Source organism: Chiroxiphia lanceolata, chromosome 2 (assembly GCF_009829145.1).
Source record: "Chiroxiphia lanceolata isolate bChiLan1 chromosome 2, bChiLan1.pri, whole genome shotgun sequence".
NCBI classification, from domain to species: Eukaryota; Metazoa; Chordata; class Aves; order Passeriformes; family Pipridae; genus Chiroxiphia; species Chiroxiphia lanceolata.
In genome coordinates, this window is record NC_045638.1 from 19163885 (window position 1) to 19181767 (window position 17883).

At 38.2% G+C, this 17883-nt stretch overlaps 1 protein-coding gene across 1 annotated transcript in view; it reads right to left on the minus strand.

Annotated features, from left to right (window-relative positions):
- Positions 1-17883, minus strand: part of FRMPD4 (FERM and PDZ domain containing 4) — a 112792-nt gene that overhangs the window by 50302 nt on the left and 44607 nt on the right. The window contains 1 exon segment of the mRNA XM_032679964.1: positions 15530-15632. Within this exon segment, the coding sequence (XP_032535855.1) occupies positions 15530-15632 (103 nt within the window).

The window sequence follows — 17883 nt, forward strand, 5'->3', positions numbered from 1 at the left end:
TTTCTGACATTTAAGCTATAATTGCCAAAACTGAACTTCAGTGCAGAAAAAAAAATAAAAAAATAGTACTAAAAGCTAAAGGAAACACACTGTAAACTATGTATGTTCAGCACTGTGTACCAGAAAAGTAACTCCTTGTCATCCTGTATTTGACTTCCACTCAAAAATCAGCTCCAGTGAAATAACACACAACTCAAAAAAAAACCCCAAAAAACCCAAACCAACCAGACCCCAAACAAAACATCAATCACATAAAAGAAAAAAGGTTAAAAAAAAAAAGGAGTCATGTCCTTCATAGCATCATATCTGGTGAGGCTGAAAGGCAGGAGAAGATATCCAGCTGTGGGCTTTGAATTACACCGTGTAAAAATAACTGCAAGTACACAAAACATGGGCATGGGTGACTGTGAGCAAGAGCCCAAGAGCAGAAATTTACTGCTGTAACAGGAGGGTACTCACTTTACCACCTTCCTGGAAAAGTCACATCTTCCCAGAAAGGGCTGATTATCCCACATGGAGTTAGCACAGCTTTTTGAACTGCTCACAGTCTGGATTCAGGTATGAGATAGGGCAGTCTTACTATTCCAATAGACTCAGATATCCTAAGACAAACATACAACTTATATCTGACTTCATCAAAACACAAACTTCTCTGCTGAGGATTGTTGGTAGATGTTTTGTGAAGGCCTTATCTTATGCTTGAGCTAAGCACATCTTTCCAAACAGATACAAGATCACAATTTAAAGACTTAAAATGGTGGAGAATGACCACCACTTGCTCCCTCTCATCTCTCTGTGTTATTAGTTGTAGTTTCTTAGGAGTTGACTGTACTTTTCTACCAAGCTGAAGAGGTACTTGCTATCACAATTTGTCCTTGTTCAGCTACACCTCTCTGGACCTATCCTGCAGTAACCCAACTAGGCTGAGCTTCTCATGTCTCTCATAAAAGGGGAAACTTGTGGCTAATTTCTGCTGCTCTTCCCAAACTACGTTCAATTGCCAGCACACTTTCAGGATCAGACGGTGCTGCAGACCTTCTATGGTTATATATAAAATTTATATTGCCTCCTTACTCCCACTTGATATTCTTATCCTTTTTATATCCATTTTATATTCATTCTATTAGCTACAATGTACTGTTCTGAAAGGTCGAAATCAATGAATTATTTAATGCAATGGCAAGCTTAGACATGAAATGCTGCATCTTAACAGTCTCTGGTAGTTTCACCTTAGGCTGAGCTTCAGTTTTGTGAACCAAGGGGATCTAGACAGGAATGCTCACGATACCAGCTTTAATCCACTTGCTCTGAGCAACAGGCACATCCACCCTGTGCTTCACCTTGGCCAGGTTTCTTCTGAAGCAAATTTTTACTACCAGAGGCCATATTCAACACACTGCACTGGGAGATAGCACCTGCCTTGTAATGCCGGCACATGACTTCCAAAGCTCCTTTTCCCTAAATTTCTGAACTTCTGGAATTTGTTCAGCTATTGCCACATGACAGTGGTGCCATCAGGTAGAGATGGGAAGGTCACAAAAATGATCAGAGGGATGGAGCATCTTTCCAGTCATGACAGAATGGGAGAGTTGGGACTATTCAGCTCGGAGAAGAGAAAACTCTGGGGAGACCTTATAGCACCCTCCACTACCTAAAGCAGGTCTATGAGAAAGATGAAAAGAAACTTATTAGCAGGGCCTGCTGCAATAGGACAAGAGGTAATGGTTTTAAACTAAAACAAGGTATGTGTAGAGTACAAGGAAGAAATTCTTTACAGTGAGGGTGGTGAGGCACTGGCACACGTTGCCCAGAGAATCTGTGGATGCCCCATCCCTGGGAGTGTTCAAGGTCAAGTTGGAAGGGGCTCTAAGCAACCTGATCTAGTTGCAGGGAGGTTGGAACTAGATGATCTCTAAAGTCTCTTCCAACAAAAACTGATAAAATATTGACATGCTTATTTCGTCATCCTGAAGAACCAGTGTTGCTGTGGATCACTGTGACCTCTAGCTCTGCCCTCCTGAACTTCTCATCACCTCACAGGTGATGAGTCATGTAGTTCCTGATGTTGCTACCTGACTTACAAAAGCCTCATGGCTTTTGTGGGTGTGTGACACCCACACCTCTCCTGCAGATGAGAAAACCTCCAAAGGGATTAAATTAAGTGTATTAGGTATCTTTGGCAAAATGTATGCAGCATATATATATCTCCATAGCTAACCTGTATACTCTATGAACACTAATATTCTAATAAAACCCCCATAAAACTGGTAATACTCATAAAATGACAACGGTTATAAAAAATCCCCTATGTCCACATCTTTCTCTATTTTAACGTGTATTTTCCTAGCAAAACAGAAATGAAACATGAGTTTCTACTACTGGAGAGAATCACAATTACATGACAGAGTTTGCACCTTTTATTTATCACTTTTAAGTAGAGATAAAGGAAATGTTTCAAAGAAATATTTTGGCACTGTCTAACAACTCTCCTTGTAACAGGTTGACTATACAAACTACGTATAATTTCATGATAAGATTTTGGGTTAAATGAGATGCAGAATCTCGGGTTCTCGTTTCTAAGTAACGCACACATCCCAAATCTATTATAATAGAGCTTTATGAATCATATTCCTCTCTCTCTCTACACATCATACAAATGTGCAAATGCATGCATAAAAATGTAGAAGACATACTGCATGCTTATGATATGTTATTTGTCCAATAAACATCCATAATACTTACATTAGCAAACTGTATCCTCAGTCTATGCACCTCAGAGCATAAATTATGCAATCTCCTCTTTCCCTAACAAAATACGGTTGCAAAATTTTGTGTTGAATGTTCTTTCCCTCCCATATGTCAATATGTGGTATAGTACCTTCCTTAAACCCATGGCAATTCATATGAATTATTATGAACTCAAGAAGACTGCTGGACATCGCAACATAATTGGTGTGGAACACTAAGAAATTGTTCCAATACTTTTTAAGGAAAAAAGGAAGTGGTGTCTTTACTAACACAGTTCTAATATTTAATTAAAGACTTCGAACACAAATAGAATTTCAGATAAAATGCAGAACAAAAGGTATTTCTGGTCAAAAAAATATAATTTTCAGGTAAAATTGAGCAGTAAGAAGAATGACGCAAGATAAATAATTTAAAAGAAACTGGACTGCAAACTTAATTAATGAATAGTTTTAATTTTTTGTTGTCTCTCAATATGGAGAGTTTTTGCTGTTACTCTTGATAAACTCTTAGGCAGATGATATTTTCCTTTTAAGTCTCAGGAACACTGTAATGATACATAGAAAATTATATTGAGCAGAAAAGACAATGTATAGAACAAAGATTTCAGTTCAATGACTAAACCGCATGACTCCTATGGTTTAATGAAATACAGATGACCTCAAGGATTTTAAACTGCTATAGCAACCAATTTTCTTCTCCAGAAGAACTGCCTTTTTCACGTAGTGCTTTCTGAGTAACAGACCTGCTGAAAAGCTGAAGTGATCATCGTAAAATGGGTAAGTTGTATGATACAAGACAAGACCTTTGCCTCTCCTGGAGTCTTGTTTGATTCATAAGCTGAACAAATTTGGTTTTAACTAAACCTCCAAGAAAGCTGAATTACTTTATTTAACAATATAGACAGTGCACTGCAGGGATCTTCCCCTGTGCAGTAAGTAAAATATACGAAGCTTTAGTCTGCATGAGGAGGAATAAGAGCTAAAAGAACAATTAACATTTCAGCACATGATATATAAGAAATATGCCTTTGGGGAAACGTAGGCTGACAGCAATCTGGGTTTATCTCTGCAGTCTCTTTTGGTATTTGCAGGCCCTATTTTGACATTATTACTTCTTGGTTTCTAGATCCAGCTTCTCTTGGTTTCTCAAACAAAGCCAAAGTAAGACTAAGAGCAACATAATTTGGAAGTCATCTGCTGTGAAATACACGTGATTTGTCTTTCCCTTATTCCTGTTGCTGCTTTCAGGAAGTCTGTGAAGACTTGGATCTTACAAGTCAAGCAAAAAATCAGAAAATGGTGTCCATGGGAAAAAGCCTAAAAAAAGATAAGCAGAAGCATAAGTGCTTCTCCTATACTATTTTTCATGTGTTGCCTGTAATAAATTACAGATGATCAATTGTCACATCAGAAATCAAGAAAAAACTGACTAATAAATCCCAGAGAAATCTATCACATTAAGCTGCCTTTTGAAGAACTCAGTATTTTTAAAGGTGAATGTGCTGGTTTAAAGGTAAACCAGCAGGGGAAATGAACCCAACCCAAAAGAGAGATTATAAATCAGAATAACAATTTAATAAAATAATACAAGAAGTACAATTATACAGACAAACAATTGGTTTTAACCCACAAAACCCAAATGTATAACCCAGCACCCTGGGGCATGAACAGAGTGGTGTTCTTTGGGCCCCCGAGTGCAAAGTAAAAGGAGAGGGGAAAACCCATCGGTGAGAGTGCTGTTGCAGTCTGGTCAGGAGTGGTGATTGCAGTTCGGTCAAGAGTGATGGTTGCAGTCCAGTTGAAAAGTGGTGGTTGCAGTCCAGTCGAGAGTGGTGGTCTGCAGTCTGGTTGAGAGTGGTGGTCTGCAGTCTTCCTCTGGATCCCACGAGTAGTTAAAAAATGTTCCAAGACTCCGAGATTATATATTCTCCAGTTCAGGTAGGAATACCCAGTACTTCCCTCAGGGCGGGGAGTTCCACAATGGGTGTGAGGACAAGAGCACCCTCCTATCTCGCAGGCCTCTTAACACCCAGTTTATAGCCTGAGGAGTCAGGCTGCTCTGGGCAGATGGTGTAAATACTCTACTGATAACAGTTTCTGTGAAATGGCACGGAAGGCTATAGAATACACAGTTTTGAGTTACACCCATACAGTGATGAACTGGTCCCAGCTGTTCTAATTAGGACAGTGAATTTATTTTTAGCCATTTTTATTTTCTACTAGTTTTTGTCTCAGATTCTTTGTTTAATGAGAAACTGTTTTCCTCCTTTGACGATCCACTGTGACCCAGAGTCATCTCAATCAGTGGTAATACTTAACTGAAGAATCTCACTTTGGGGACTAATGAGTCAGAATATGTAAAACTGTTCTCCTTCCCTTTTAACTAACCTTCTGATTGGGCATATCAGATAAAGTTAGATGTAGATACTTAATCTCTTGGCAATTTTGGGAGTCCTTATTGGCTGCACTACTGCTAAATTGAAAGTATGATCTAATTCTGTGTTCTAAGTTTTCTAGTCCATCAACCAACACAGAAGTCTCTACAACATTTCTATTCTAATTACATTAAACTACCAACTGCTAAGAGAGACTGTGAATCACAAAATTATTCTTACTGGGGGGAAGCAGGAAAGAGAAAGGACTCGCTAATGACAGTCTTAAGCCTTTTGATCTTATTTCTCAGTATTTTTGAAAAAGCATCCAAAAAAACTCAACAAACACAACAGGCCTTGTCAACACAAAAAAAAGTTAGAAAAATTTAAAGTCAACTGCACCGAGAGCCGGATTCGATTTTTTTACAATACAATTAAGTCTCTCAATCAAAAAGAAGTTTGGTTTGAGAGAGTTTTATCGGACTGGTTCACAGAATCATAGAATATCCTGAGTTGGAAGGGACTCTCAAGGATCATCAAGTGCAGCTCCTGGTCCTGAACAGGACACACCAAGAATCACACCATGTGCCCAAAGGCATTGTCCAAATGCTTCTTGAACTCAGACAGGCTTGGTGCTGAGACTACCTCCCTAGGGAATCTGCTCCTGTGCTCAACCACCCTTTGGGTGAAAAGCCTTTTCCTAATATCCAACCTAAACCTTCCCTGAATTCGCCTTGGGTCCTGGCCAGGCCCAAGAGGAAAACCAATGGGAGAATAAAGCCAGGTATTGTTGTTCCACACCAGTCGAGTGCTGTAAGCTGGTTTGTTTAACATTATATAAGCTTGACCCTCTCACAGCAAAGATGGAGGCCTCAAGTGGATGCACTGCATAGGATTTCTGAGTTAGTGGGAAGGGGTTCTCCAGACCTTCCCTGTGATCAGAGGCCTGTCCAGCTGAAGTGCACTCTGGATGACGATTATGGTAATGTATTCAGGATAACTGGTGATGAATCTCTCTCTTAATCACTATCAGACTTTCTTTGTAATAATGATTAGATGCATTGCTAAGTGTATCCTTTCATAAGCCACTGCTTATTTTGTAATTTTTTACCATTTTGCACTATAGTAAACTTATATACTTATTGTTTAAAGTTGGTGTCCATGTTCCTTAAATCCATCCTCGTTACTGAGGAAGGGAGGGGGCAAACAGATCAGCAGAACACTGGGCCAAAGTTTTGAGCTCTTCTTGCTTGTTCCTCATGGTGTGCTGTATTGGTACAGAAACATTTTAAGTGTGCTTCATTGTAGCCAACAACTCATGGAGCAAATTGAGGGATCTCTCTAGTGCTCAGTTCCTCAAGTTTTGGCGTGCCACCCCTTTGCTTATCACTGGCAAGCATGGTTTTGTCCCTTTCCCCCTTCAAATTTAGTTTACATGTTAAGTATTCAAGTTAGGTGCTTTCTCATTTCTACTATTTTTTGTGATTTTCCAGCTCCTTGAACAAACTACAGATTACAGGTTTCAAGCACTGTCACTCCTACACATCTTAGGCTGACTGAAAGGCACAACACTGCTATCAGAGCAGGAATATGAAATCAAAGTGTAGAGATAATCCATTGGATCCAGACTCTAATGTTAATAGGGACAGCCACCTTGTGGACACACACAGTTTCAGGAGGCACCGTTCTTCATTTTATTTTGCTTTATAAGCTAAATATCATCTGTGAAGTAAATGGAATTATAATACTAAAAACTAACTCTGAGAATCAGGAAAACAGAAAGACACAGCATCAGCATGCCACAGAGCCAAAGAAAGATCTTGTCATCTTCAGGAGCTCCTGAGTCAGCTTTCCATTGTACAATTCATTAAAATTACACTTTTACAGCAATGGACCATGAACTACTAAGATATCTGGGTGACACTTTGCTCTGAATAGGATTTTACTAATTTCTCACTCACTCTCCTTATCTCCTTCCCACCTCATGGAATGCTGCTTCCACCTTGTCAGGAGAAAAAACCTAACAACTAAAGACAACCAGTATTTCAAATTAATGGAACTATACAAGACATTATAAATTGATCACAGTCCTTTCACTCTTCTCTCTAAACAGTTTAAATTATGTTTTACCTCCTATGAGCACTGGTGCATATAAAACTGCCACCCCCAAAACAGCGTTCCTTAAAAACAGGTGATTAAAATCTTTCTGCCTTTCCCTTGTACAAGGTACCAGCAGCTGACAGAGACCTCCAAGGGTCAACTTACAAAACCATAAAAATATCATGTTTGCCTCTCAGCTCTAGACATCACCATTGCTATCTTTCTATCAAAATACAGCATTTTGATATAATTCATAGCAACCACAAGCCATTTTATTGACACTGCCATCTAACTTTCAGTCTTTTAATGAACTACTCTTTTATCCTGAAGCTATTTAGGTAGCAGACAAAACCCAGTTCATTGCTATGATTCAGATGTCCAGCACTGACTCAGGATAAAACAGAATGCTGATGCCACCACTGTGAAAGACACATTGTGAAAGCCATCCCAAAGCATCACAGGCACGTAACTATCATGTCTTTCAAAAATGGCTGGTTTTCCATTACAGTAGTTTCATTAGCTGATGTGTATGTGCTGAATCAGTCAGCAACTGACTGGCTGGATAAGGGAGTTGTAAACTTCCCAGTGAGGGCAGACACATGCTTCTGGAAGGACAGAGTTGCATTCCGAGTCCTGTACATGCAGTGGTGAAGGCATCTCTGTCATCTTTATACTTCACAGTCACTCCATGCTGGCAGCCCCAAATGCATGGCACAATCCTCTCCTGTCAGCCTATACTGTTTCTCTAGTCCCAGAAACTGTTGCACACAGACTGGTGCTTCCCAACCAAGCTCCTGAAGCTGTGTCTGTCTTATCTTTCTCCCAGGTTTCTGCTTTCTGCTGATTAAATTTCATAGTGCATGCACTTGTATAAGTGTAGCTGTCCTTTTGTAATGTCTTCCAGGCACCCAAAGAACATTCAAGTACAAACAACACAATGTAAAGGGCTGCCTTGCCCAACATCGTCTTTTATGATTTGGAAATGTCATTCCAAAAGAGACATATAATGCAGTTGGAAAAGAGAAACCATGAGATTTCGGTAGTTTGACACATCCTCTCTAACCCTCCCCACCTCAAACACAAGACATGAGATTTTTAGGTACGTCCTGCTACATATTCCAACACCAAGTAATCCTTTGATGTATGGGGCTTGCATAAACAGCACAAAGAAGGATAAACATCTATTGCTGAGCATGCAATATAGAGGAAATTTGTCATGTGGAAAGGTTAATTCATAATAAACTCAAAGCTGGGTGTTCATTTGTATAACTTTACATGGAAACAACTACTTTGAAACATTCACATCAGTGCATCTGGCTTTAAAGTAAATCTTCATTCAGACAAGCCAATGCTTCTGTTTAGTTGGATGAGAGGCAATAAGCCTGCTTGCCAGAACAAGCTAATGAGAGCAATATTTGCTGGTTCACATCTGAAGGCATTCAATATAGTTACTTGAGTTTTGGGTACAGCTGTCCCAAATCTCCATTTATACCCTTGCATTCAGTTACCATAAAGCAACTTGTTAGGGAACAGCTGACTTGAAATTCATCACTGCTGACTCCTTTTTCTAGAGGACAACAGAGTAAGATGATGACCAGATGACAACATCAAGCGTTGAAATTTCAAAAAGGCCCCAGACTTCCCAGCTCTGGGAGCCATTCACCATGGTTAACATAAAAAGAAACTTAAGTTTACATGTTAAATTAAGTTCTCAGCATTCCAAACATCTGACTTATTGAGGTCAAACCTTTCTAAACCATATCAGTCAACTTTCTGCTAAGAATAAGCAAAGATATGAGACTGTACGCTTTCACAGATACAACGGATTTAAAAGAGAACAATGTTCATAGTTGGTACTGATTTTAACAATAACAAGTAATATCTCCATACAGTTTTCAACTCAGCTTAACTCTTATAGGCCTTTGAAAAAGTGGGCGGGCATTTCTGAAATCATATTGCAGATTAATACTTTAAATCTGCAGAGACATGAATTAGTTCTCAATACATTAGCTCAAGAACAAGAAGCACCTTATCACAACAGCCAAGAAAAAAAGGTAAATGAGACAATACTAAATCTGTGCTTTCACAGATTCAGAGCTAATTTTAAATGTGACTCAATTATCTCTGATATTATGTTGCAGAAACACCTCAAAAGGTAGAAGATATGTATCTAGCAACACCCCTCATGACAGACGGGAACTGAGTTCTCGTATCCTGACTCCAAGCTCCACGGATGGGCTTGCTGATCAGAAGTAGCTAATCAAATGCCCTGGCAGAAAGCTCATCTCCATTGATGCCACTTGTAAAATTCCTACAGACCATTTGGTCCAGCGTTTTGTCCCTGTATTCACCATTACGTGTTTAAAACCCAAAACAGTAGCAATTCATCAATCGGGGCCTGAAACTAAGTGGATATAGCCTCTAGATTTATATATTGAACTGGGAGTATAATAAAGTGCCTTCAGATTGAAAGGTCTGCATGACCGGTTTTTCAGAAAAAGCAGTTTTCACGATTCTTGGTTGCTAAGCAGTATCAGAGCTAATAGCTTAATATGCTTGATTTTTTTCTCTATGATGTTGATGAAGGAAGAATATCTTTAATACTAAGTCCACCAAAATTACTTGATTCAGTATATGAAGGAGTCTAAGCCTAGAGCCAGAAATTACATTTGAAAAGTGGTCTTTTCAGCTGCTGTGAGACGATGATGACAGGCACTGTCTCAGAGCTCCCTTTTACACTTGTGTTTAACTGTGAGGATGCAGACCAGGAAAACTGGTCCCCTAACATACACAGAGTCAAACGGCAGCAACAGAATCCTCATCCATTTCATGACGATGGTGAAGAGGGTCAGTATTGATTAAATTCACGTTAGCACTTAAAATGCAACACACCGAGTAAAATCCTGGACTGTTCCTTCTCTCCAGTCTTACAGCAATACAAAATTAAAACATAAATTCTACTGCAGAATTGAAAGAATCCTCTAGATCCTCTTGATGAAAACTTGCTGTGACATTAACTTGCCAAAGCAAGAGTTATTTCAGAAAGGTTTTTGAGTCATTTCTCTTAAATAGAAAATAGAGCCAACAAGAAAGAAAAGCCTTTAATGAATTTCACCTTTTTCAGTTCTCACTTTGCAAATAAAGCCTTTTAGTGGAATTCCAGAGGACATCAAATACTAATTTACTCCTCTTACAGTTTCAAGAAATGGACTAATCTAGCCTAATTTAGTAACCTAGAAGTAAGGTTTCTACTCTAAAATACTTTCCTGTTCCCTTTTTTGAGCCAATACAAAAATAAAGCTTTCTGCAACTAGGTAGTTTTTTCCAAAACAAGTATCTCAGATGGATCACCCTCTTCAGGTGCCCACTTCTCCTTACAAGTTGTCTCGATAACCATTTTAATTGAAGTGTGAACAAAATACCACTACTGTACCCTACTCACTGTTGGTTTTATGGCGTAAGCAATACTTAAAATTTCAGTAAAATACCTTACTAAATAAAACGACACTTTACACATATTGGGATCCTTGTAAACTAATGCATACTCAGCACAAGCTAAGATAAATAAGCCATTCATGTTACAGAAATTGCCTATAAACATCTAATAAGGAAAATATTTGTTAGATATACTTCTTTAAGTGTTTTTTTTAAAAAAAAGGTTGGTTAAACTGATCCTTAAAAAGATACAAATGTAACATTAACCAATGATAATTAAATATATGTACCTGTGAGGACCCATTAATTGATACTGTACATTAATACACCTTCTAACACATTAGTTTTACATTCTCGCTCACTTTCAAATAAGGAAAAAATTGCTCCATTGTGCAATGACTTTAATGTTATCTCAAAGTACTTATTGTTAAGTATGTGTGAAAAGCTCAAAGTACCTGTTTCAGCAGTAAAATAAAACCAAGATAAGTAGCTCCTGATACAGTTTTGAACTGACTGCACTGCAAATACATCTTCTTTCTTAAGTATTCTGTTCACTTGGTCCTTGTCTGGAGTTTGGCCTTACATTTAGAAAACTGAGTTTGTTTCTTCCCTTTTTGAATTTCTGTAACTTTCTGCCTTGAATGAAACACATATTGATCACAGAGATAAGTGACAATCATAAAGCTTGACCTCTCTTTGTAAGTGAAACCATAAACATGTCTTTTGAGCTTGTGCTCTAAAAAAAAATCAGGAGAATATAATATTGTGCAAAAGCCATTGAACATCACCCAGAAATAATGAGTCCAAATGTCTGCAAACCATACTGTATTCATATTTCTGCAACCCTGGCTTTCAAAGAATGACTTGAACACTAATTAAGTGTTGCCAGCAAAGCAGAGCCAAAAGAATTCAATGGATCAGAATGACCTACAGGGGATATTTATAATGAATATCCCCAATAATCTCCAGACCTGAGACCTCCTAGGATACAACAGTATCCCTCAATTCTTAAAAAACAAACCAAAATCTTTCACCAGGTTCCTGCTCAATACCCCCTGGAATAAGCAAAAGTGGCTTTAACACAGCTTTTTACTTAAGGAAGATTATTTTCAGTAATTAATGTTTAGAAAGCACACACATAATTAAAATATTAAAATGCAATAAAATGGGAACATTTCTGTATTATGCACTCCATTTAATTTCTTGCATTTTCCTGTAGAAAAACCATTACACAAAATGGACTTGTTTAAAATACAAGTCTACTTATTTCTAATCCTGTAGAAGTAAAGAGTAGACCATGAGTTTGGCACTGATAGGATAAGGGCTGAAGAAAAACAAATGATCTGACAGAAATTACTCTGAGTTATTTTGTGGGAAATTTAGAAATACAGCAAATTTATTGATTAGGATATGCTTTACCTTAGTGAAAAAAGATTTAATAGATGTTTTTTAGATAGCCTTTTTGGTGAACATTTTGAATTTTCTTTTTTTTTTATTTAAGATAGATTGGAGCAGAAATTATCTTTACTGTTTTCTTTTCCTTCAATTGCATAACTCTTTTCATAAGTTTCACATAAGTTTTGTGGAAAATAACATTGCATTACATGAAAAACTCTAACATTCAGGGTTGACACAACATCTAACCTTTGTGCATATTTTCGCTCAGAAGTTTTGTGTTTTCCTAAGCCTGTTAAAGTATGACACTCATCTGTTTGTGAAACCTGTCTTTTTTTTTTCTCACGCAATTTTGTTTTTTTTCTGTTTGACATACTGTGATCTTTAGGCCAGTATTTTGAAAGCAGACTATTTTTTTCCACACTCTCTGTAATTATATTAAGACAAATTGTTTCTGTACTTTACAAAAATCTTTGAGGGAGAGCTGCATAAAAATAGCCATGGAGTTTCATAGCATGAATATAAAATATTCTCAGCAAGAGACCACGTAAGCACAGAAAAACTACAGTGTTGGAGTATCAATTTTTCATGTGCTGCAGTGACCACAAGATGGTACAGTGTAAGATCCTGAAGGAAAAGAGGAAGAGGAGGCCAATCTAAAGTCAGACTTCGGCTTATCCAGGGCACCATTAAGCAGGGTCCTGTTGGATGCAGCTCTGAAAGGCCCAGAGCCCAGCAGAGCTGGGTGATGATCACAGAGTACCTCCTCCAACTGCCAGAGTGGTCTGCTTCAATCTTCAGGAAAGTAGGCAGGCACAGCAGGACACCAGTCTGGCTCCACAGGGAAAGCCTGATGGAGACCAGTGCAAAATGGAAGCAACCCAGAGATGGACATGAAGAGAGGCTACCCAGGACAAACACAAAAGCCCTACCCTGGCCAGGCAGGGATAGGATTTACAAAGCTCAGCTGGCACTGAAAGTATTCCAGGATGTGAAGGGTAACAAGAAGGGTCTCTACAACTACAACAGCAGTGAAAGCCATAGAAAATATGAACTCACAGCTAAATGGAGTGGGTAACCTGATGAAGGACACAGAAAAACCTGAGGTGCTCAATGCTTTCTTGGCTCTGGTCTTCAGTGGCAAGGTCTGCTACCCTGGTCCCCAAGACCAGTGACAGAATTTAGGGAACAAAGGTAGACAAAGACAGAATAAGGGATTGCTTAGGTAAGAGGGACCCTCATAAGTCCATGGGCCTAGATGGGATGCATCTAAGGCTACTGAGGAAGTTGGCACATGTTCTCTTGAAAGGCCACTGGTCAAGAACAAAAACATCTGTCCAGTGTAGTTGTGAAATCTCCATATTTGGAGATATTAAAAACTTGATTTGACAAGCGCTGAGCAGCCACATTTAACTTTGACACTACCTTGCCTGGAGCAAGAGGTTAGACTGGATGACCTCCAGAAATCTCCTCTCACTTCCTCTATGAATTTAAAACACACTCATTGTTGACTACTGACATGCTACTGCCAGCAGGAAAATAAGATTTCAAAACTTCTACCATGCACATTCAAAAATGTAGATGCATTTAAAAGTTGCAGATGTATCTAACCCATATGAAAACCTTCAATTATACAGAAGAGATTCATTATTTCATTGATGTAAAGAATTGCTTCTGCTATGGTGTCAGGACTATACACTGACAGTGTCTAATCATTCCAGATGTCCCCACTGGCATGAAAAGAAAGCTCTTAATTTCAAATACTGTAACATACAACCCCAATACAGTTCACTCTGAGTCTCTCCAAAGAATTAGTCTCTGTCAAAATTCCAACAGCAGGCAGATTTTAAAAGCAAACATAGAATTACAGTGTAAGGAAAGTGCCACTGAAAGCTTTCCCTGGAATGCAACAATACTCAATTTGACACTACCTATGTAGTCAAATGTAATTGGGAAGGGTGACATTCTACCGAGTTTCTCATTTGAAGGCAGACAGAGAATCAGACACACAATAAATTCAGTTTGTCTCAGGTCTAATCAGTCTATTTCCTTGCTGTTATTACTACATATTGCTGATAGCAGAGAACTGAGATAGAGATCCTAACTCCCCCTAAATATCAAAGAATCAGGAAAAAATGAAGAAGGTAATATGATCGCTTTATGAAGAAATAAAGACATCAAAAATGAGTATAAGACCCATTTTTGAGGCTTATGCTGGTGGTCAACACAGAGCACAGGACAGACATTAATTAGGAACAGGATAGCTCTTGCAGTTCATGGGGTCTACTCATCACAAGAAGCTCTTGGCAAACTGTGTTTGTTAGTTGACTGGCAGGTTAGTACTTTTGAAAAAAATCTGAAAATATATTTTGTGTAATCCCACTAACACATATAGAGGCATCAGCATTGTCTGCATTTTAATACCATTTCTGTATCTTCTTTGGAAGTTTTGTTCACAGTTGAATCCCCAGCAAATGAGCACTTGTTTGCTCAAATTGTCATCTACAGGAGGAGTACAACTATCATGGCACCTCCTGCCCAAATTTCTGTAAAGCAAGTATGACTTCTCAAAATTGCATGAGTAACACTGAAAACACTGCACAGGTACTGGTTTTGAGAAGAGGCACTTGCATCATTAAAATCTGAGTATCCCTCAGAAATCAAGTAGACCCACCAATGACAAAGGGAATACAGAAACAAAACTGGAGTACAGCAACCAGGCTATTGGAATTTAAATTATTATTTTTTATGTTTAACTTTTTAATTACTTGCCATTTTGCTTTTCAGTGCAGTAACATTTCTTGTTACTCCAAATGCGAAAATTATTATGTGAACCGCAACACATCTTTTTCTACATCCTTAGCATTTGACAGCCACTGTCCTTTCTTTCCTTCTACATCCCATTACAAATATTGACATTTCCCCTTTCTGGACTATCCACCATCACTTTTTTGTCTGATTTTCTGTGTTCTATCTACACATCCCTGCCTGTTTTTTTCACACAAACTCACCTACCTGCAATCCACTCAAACACTCCTTGAGCTTCTCTACATATTCACATGCACTCATTCACCCTCAAAAATCAGCCCACCAAATTTTCTTTCCTTTTCATATTAGACAAACCCGACTTTTCTCATGTAAAAAATGAACAATAATACATCAGTGACTGGCACTTCCTTGCTCCAGGAATTATCTTTTCAACAACCTATACCAAAAATGGATACCAGGAGAAAACTATTCCTCTTTTGATAACCCAAGTACTTTGGAGCTGTTGCAGGATTTTATTATACCTTTCTCAGATACCCAGATGACATTTTAAGAGGACACTTCATTTCAGTAATAAAATAATTCGCCATTCTTCGTTATGACATTATTTTCTCTTTTCTCAGCTGTGAGAAGGCAAGACTTGCTGTACTACTGAATGACTGCACAGGCAATAAGCCACTGGGTTCATTGTTTAAGTGACAGGACATCAACTACCTGACAAGGTCGATGACTCTCTCCCTCGGAGCAGTGCTGACTGGCTCATCATTAATCATTATGATCTGATCCCCCGGTATAAGCTTTCCTTCAGAGGGCCCGCCTGCAGAGGAATGAGAAAAAAAAGCACAGGTTAGCAGACCATTGTAAATGCATAGACACACTCTGTTGTTCTCATACTACAGGTGGTTTTTTCCTTCAACTAATGCCATGTTTAACACCAACATTATTTCTGACATTACCAGTACTTCCTCACCAGGACAATCTTGAAAGCTAGTGACTTAGCAGCTTCTACTGAAGTTCCTCAAGTTCCAAACCCATATATAACCATGTAAAATAAGGGCTTGATTTTTGGGAGGGCCAAAAGAACCCATAAGGGGTCGACTAAGGTACCCTTTAAGGTATGATCAACCATACTTTACCCATGCCTGATCAATGTTTGCCTGATATTTTGTAAGACCACCCTGAGAAGGATTACTTTTCCCGCAAATAAATGATCCCATTTATCTACTGTTAAGATCAGGAAATCTTTTTCCATGGTGTCTATGCCAGACCTTCCTCATCGCAACACACTGTTTCCTGTCCCAGGCAAAGTAACACTAGAGAATGCCTTATTCCTCTTTCCTACGAAACATCACTTACGTATTTGAACGTCACTCACGGGTGTCTCCTCTGAATTTTCTGTTCTGGGCAAAACAAACCTGCTTTCTTCAGTTGAAGACAGTAAGTTTTTATACCTCCAACCTCTGAGTCTCTTTTCCTCTGGATTCCTACCACTTGATGAACACAGGTACATCCAAAAGCATTGCCACTTTCAGTTAGACATGGATATTTTGCATTTATCTGAATAGACAATCAGTCATGTATGTCTACGTGTTTTGGATTCCAACATTGCTGAAATGCACATTGAGTTTATGCTTTATAATATGCACATTCAACTTCTCAGCACAATTACATGCCCAGAAGGTGGTGTGACATCACAATTCCTAATGAAAAGATATATCCTCTCTAGTCTCTGCGTTTAAACTCTGCAATGATGATAAATAAACCCCAGAATATTACAAATAGGAAGATAAAGTCTTAAAAGAAAACATTTCTGTATCAAATCCAATTGAGCTAATGCCGTCCCTTTCCTTTGCTTTGAAAACTTTACTCCACTTCTATATCCAGCATAAATGAACACAAATCCATATAGGAGAATGTTGTCCTGAGCTTGTATTTCCTCCTATTCACTTGAAACAGAATATAATAAACACATCCTCCAACTTTAACATAAAACTACATTAATAATGCCAAGTTGAGAGAAACAAACTGTATGAATCTAGTTCAAATATTAGTTACACTGCTCACTTCATGTGAAAGCAATACAAATGAAATCAATGCACACACGGGGGTAAATGACATCAGAACTTGACAGATCAATTTTGCCTCTCCTCTGCTCTCTATGGGGGTTCTGGAGAATATATTGAACAAGAGTAAAGTCAAATCCCTGCCCTTGGCTTCATAGCATTTTTATATAACAACTGAACTTTTAAGCATTGAGAGCTTTTGGGGAGACTGCTATTCAGAAGACTGATCAGTCCCAGGCCTGATCCCTCATAATTTTTTGATTTATTTTGACCTGGCTTTTAACCACATAGCTATACAGATATATTCACTAAAAAAAACCACCACCAACAACAACCTCCCCCCCCCAAAAAAACCCCAAACGAAACCAAACAAACAAAAAACAAAAACAAACAAAAAAAGATGCAAAACACAACAAAAAACCCCCAAACCAAGCAAAAAACCAAAACAAAACCAAACCAACCAACCAAACAAACAAAAAAAACAAAAACAAAAACCCAACCAAACCAAATCCAAAACAAACATCCCCAAAACCAACAACCAAATAAAACCAACCAACCAACAAAAAAACCCAAAAAGAGCTAGCAATAACATCCTCTTTTACAAAAAAAAATACTGTTTTTAGAAACCTAGTTCTCCTTGGTAAGGTGATAATGAAAAGAATGAAAAATATTTAAGTTTTAATCTCACTACTCAACATACCTCTTGGAAATACTGATTCAATGTCAATGAAGGTGATAGCAAGCCGATATAAAGATAAGAGTGAGAAGACCTTCTTTCCTTGAATGAAATGAGTTAACTTTTTTCAGGCAAACAATAGTGATGGTTCAGGGCATTAATTCCAAACTGGCTTTTTGTTAACACATTTACATAATGTTCAATAATGAGTGTGAGGAAGGAAACCAGTGGATAATAAAAGGCTTAAAATCCTACCTAGTATTTGCGATTACTTTGTCTGCCTGAATATTTCAACAGTACTCAAATTTGTAACTGCATTTCATCTCAGT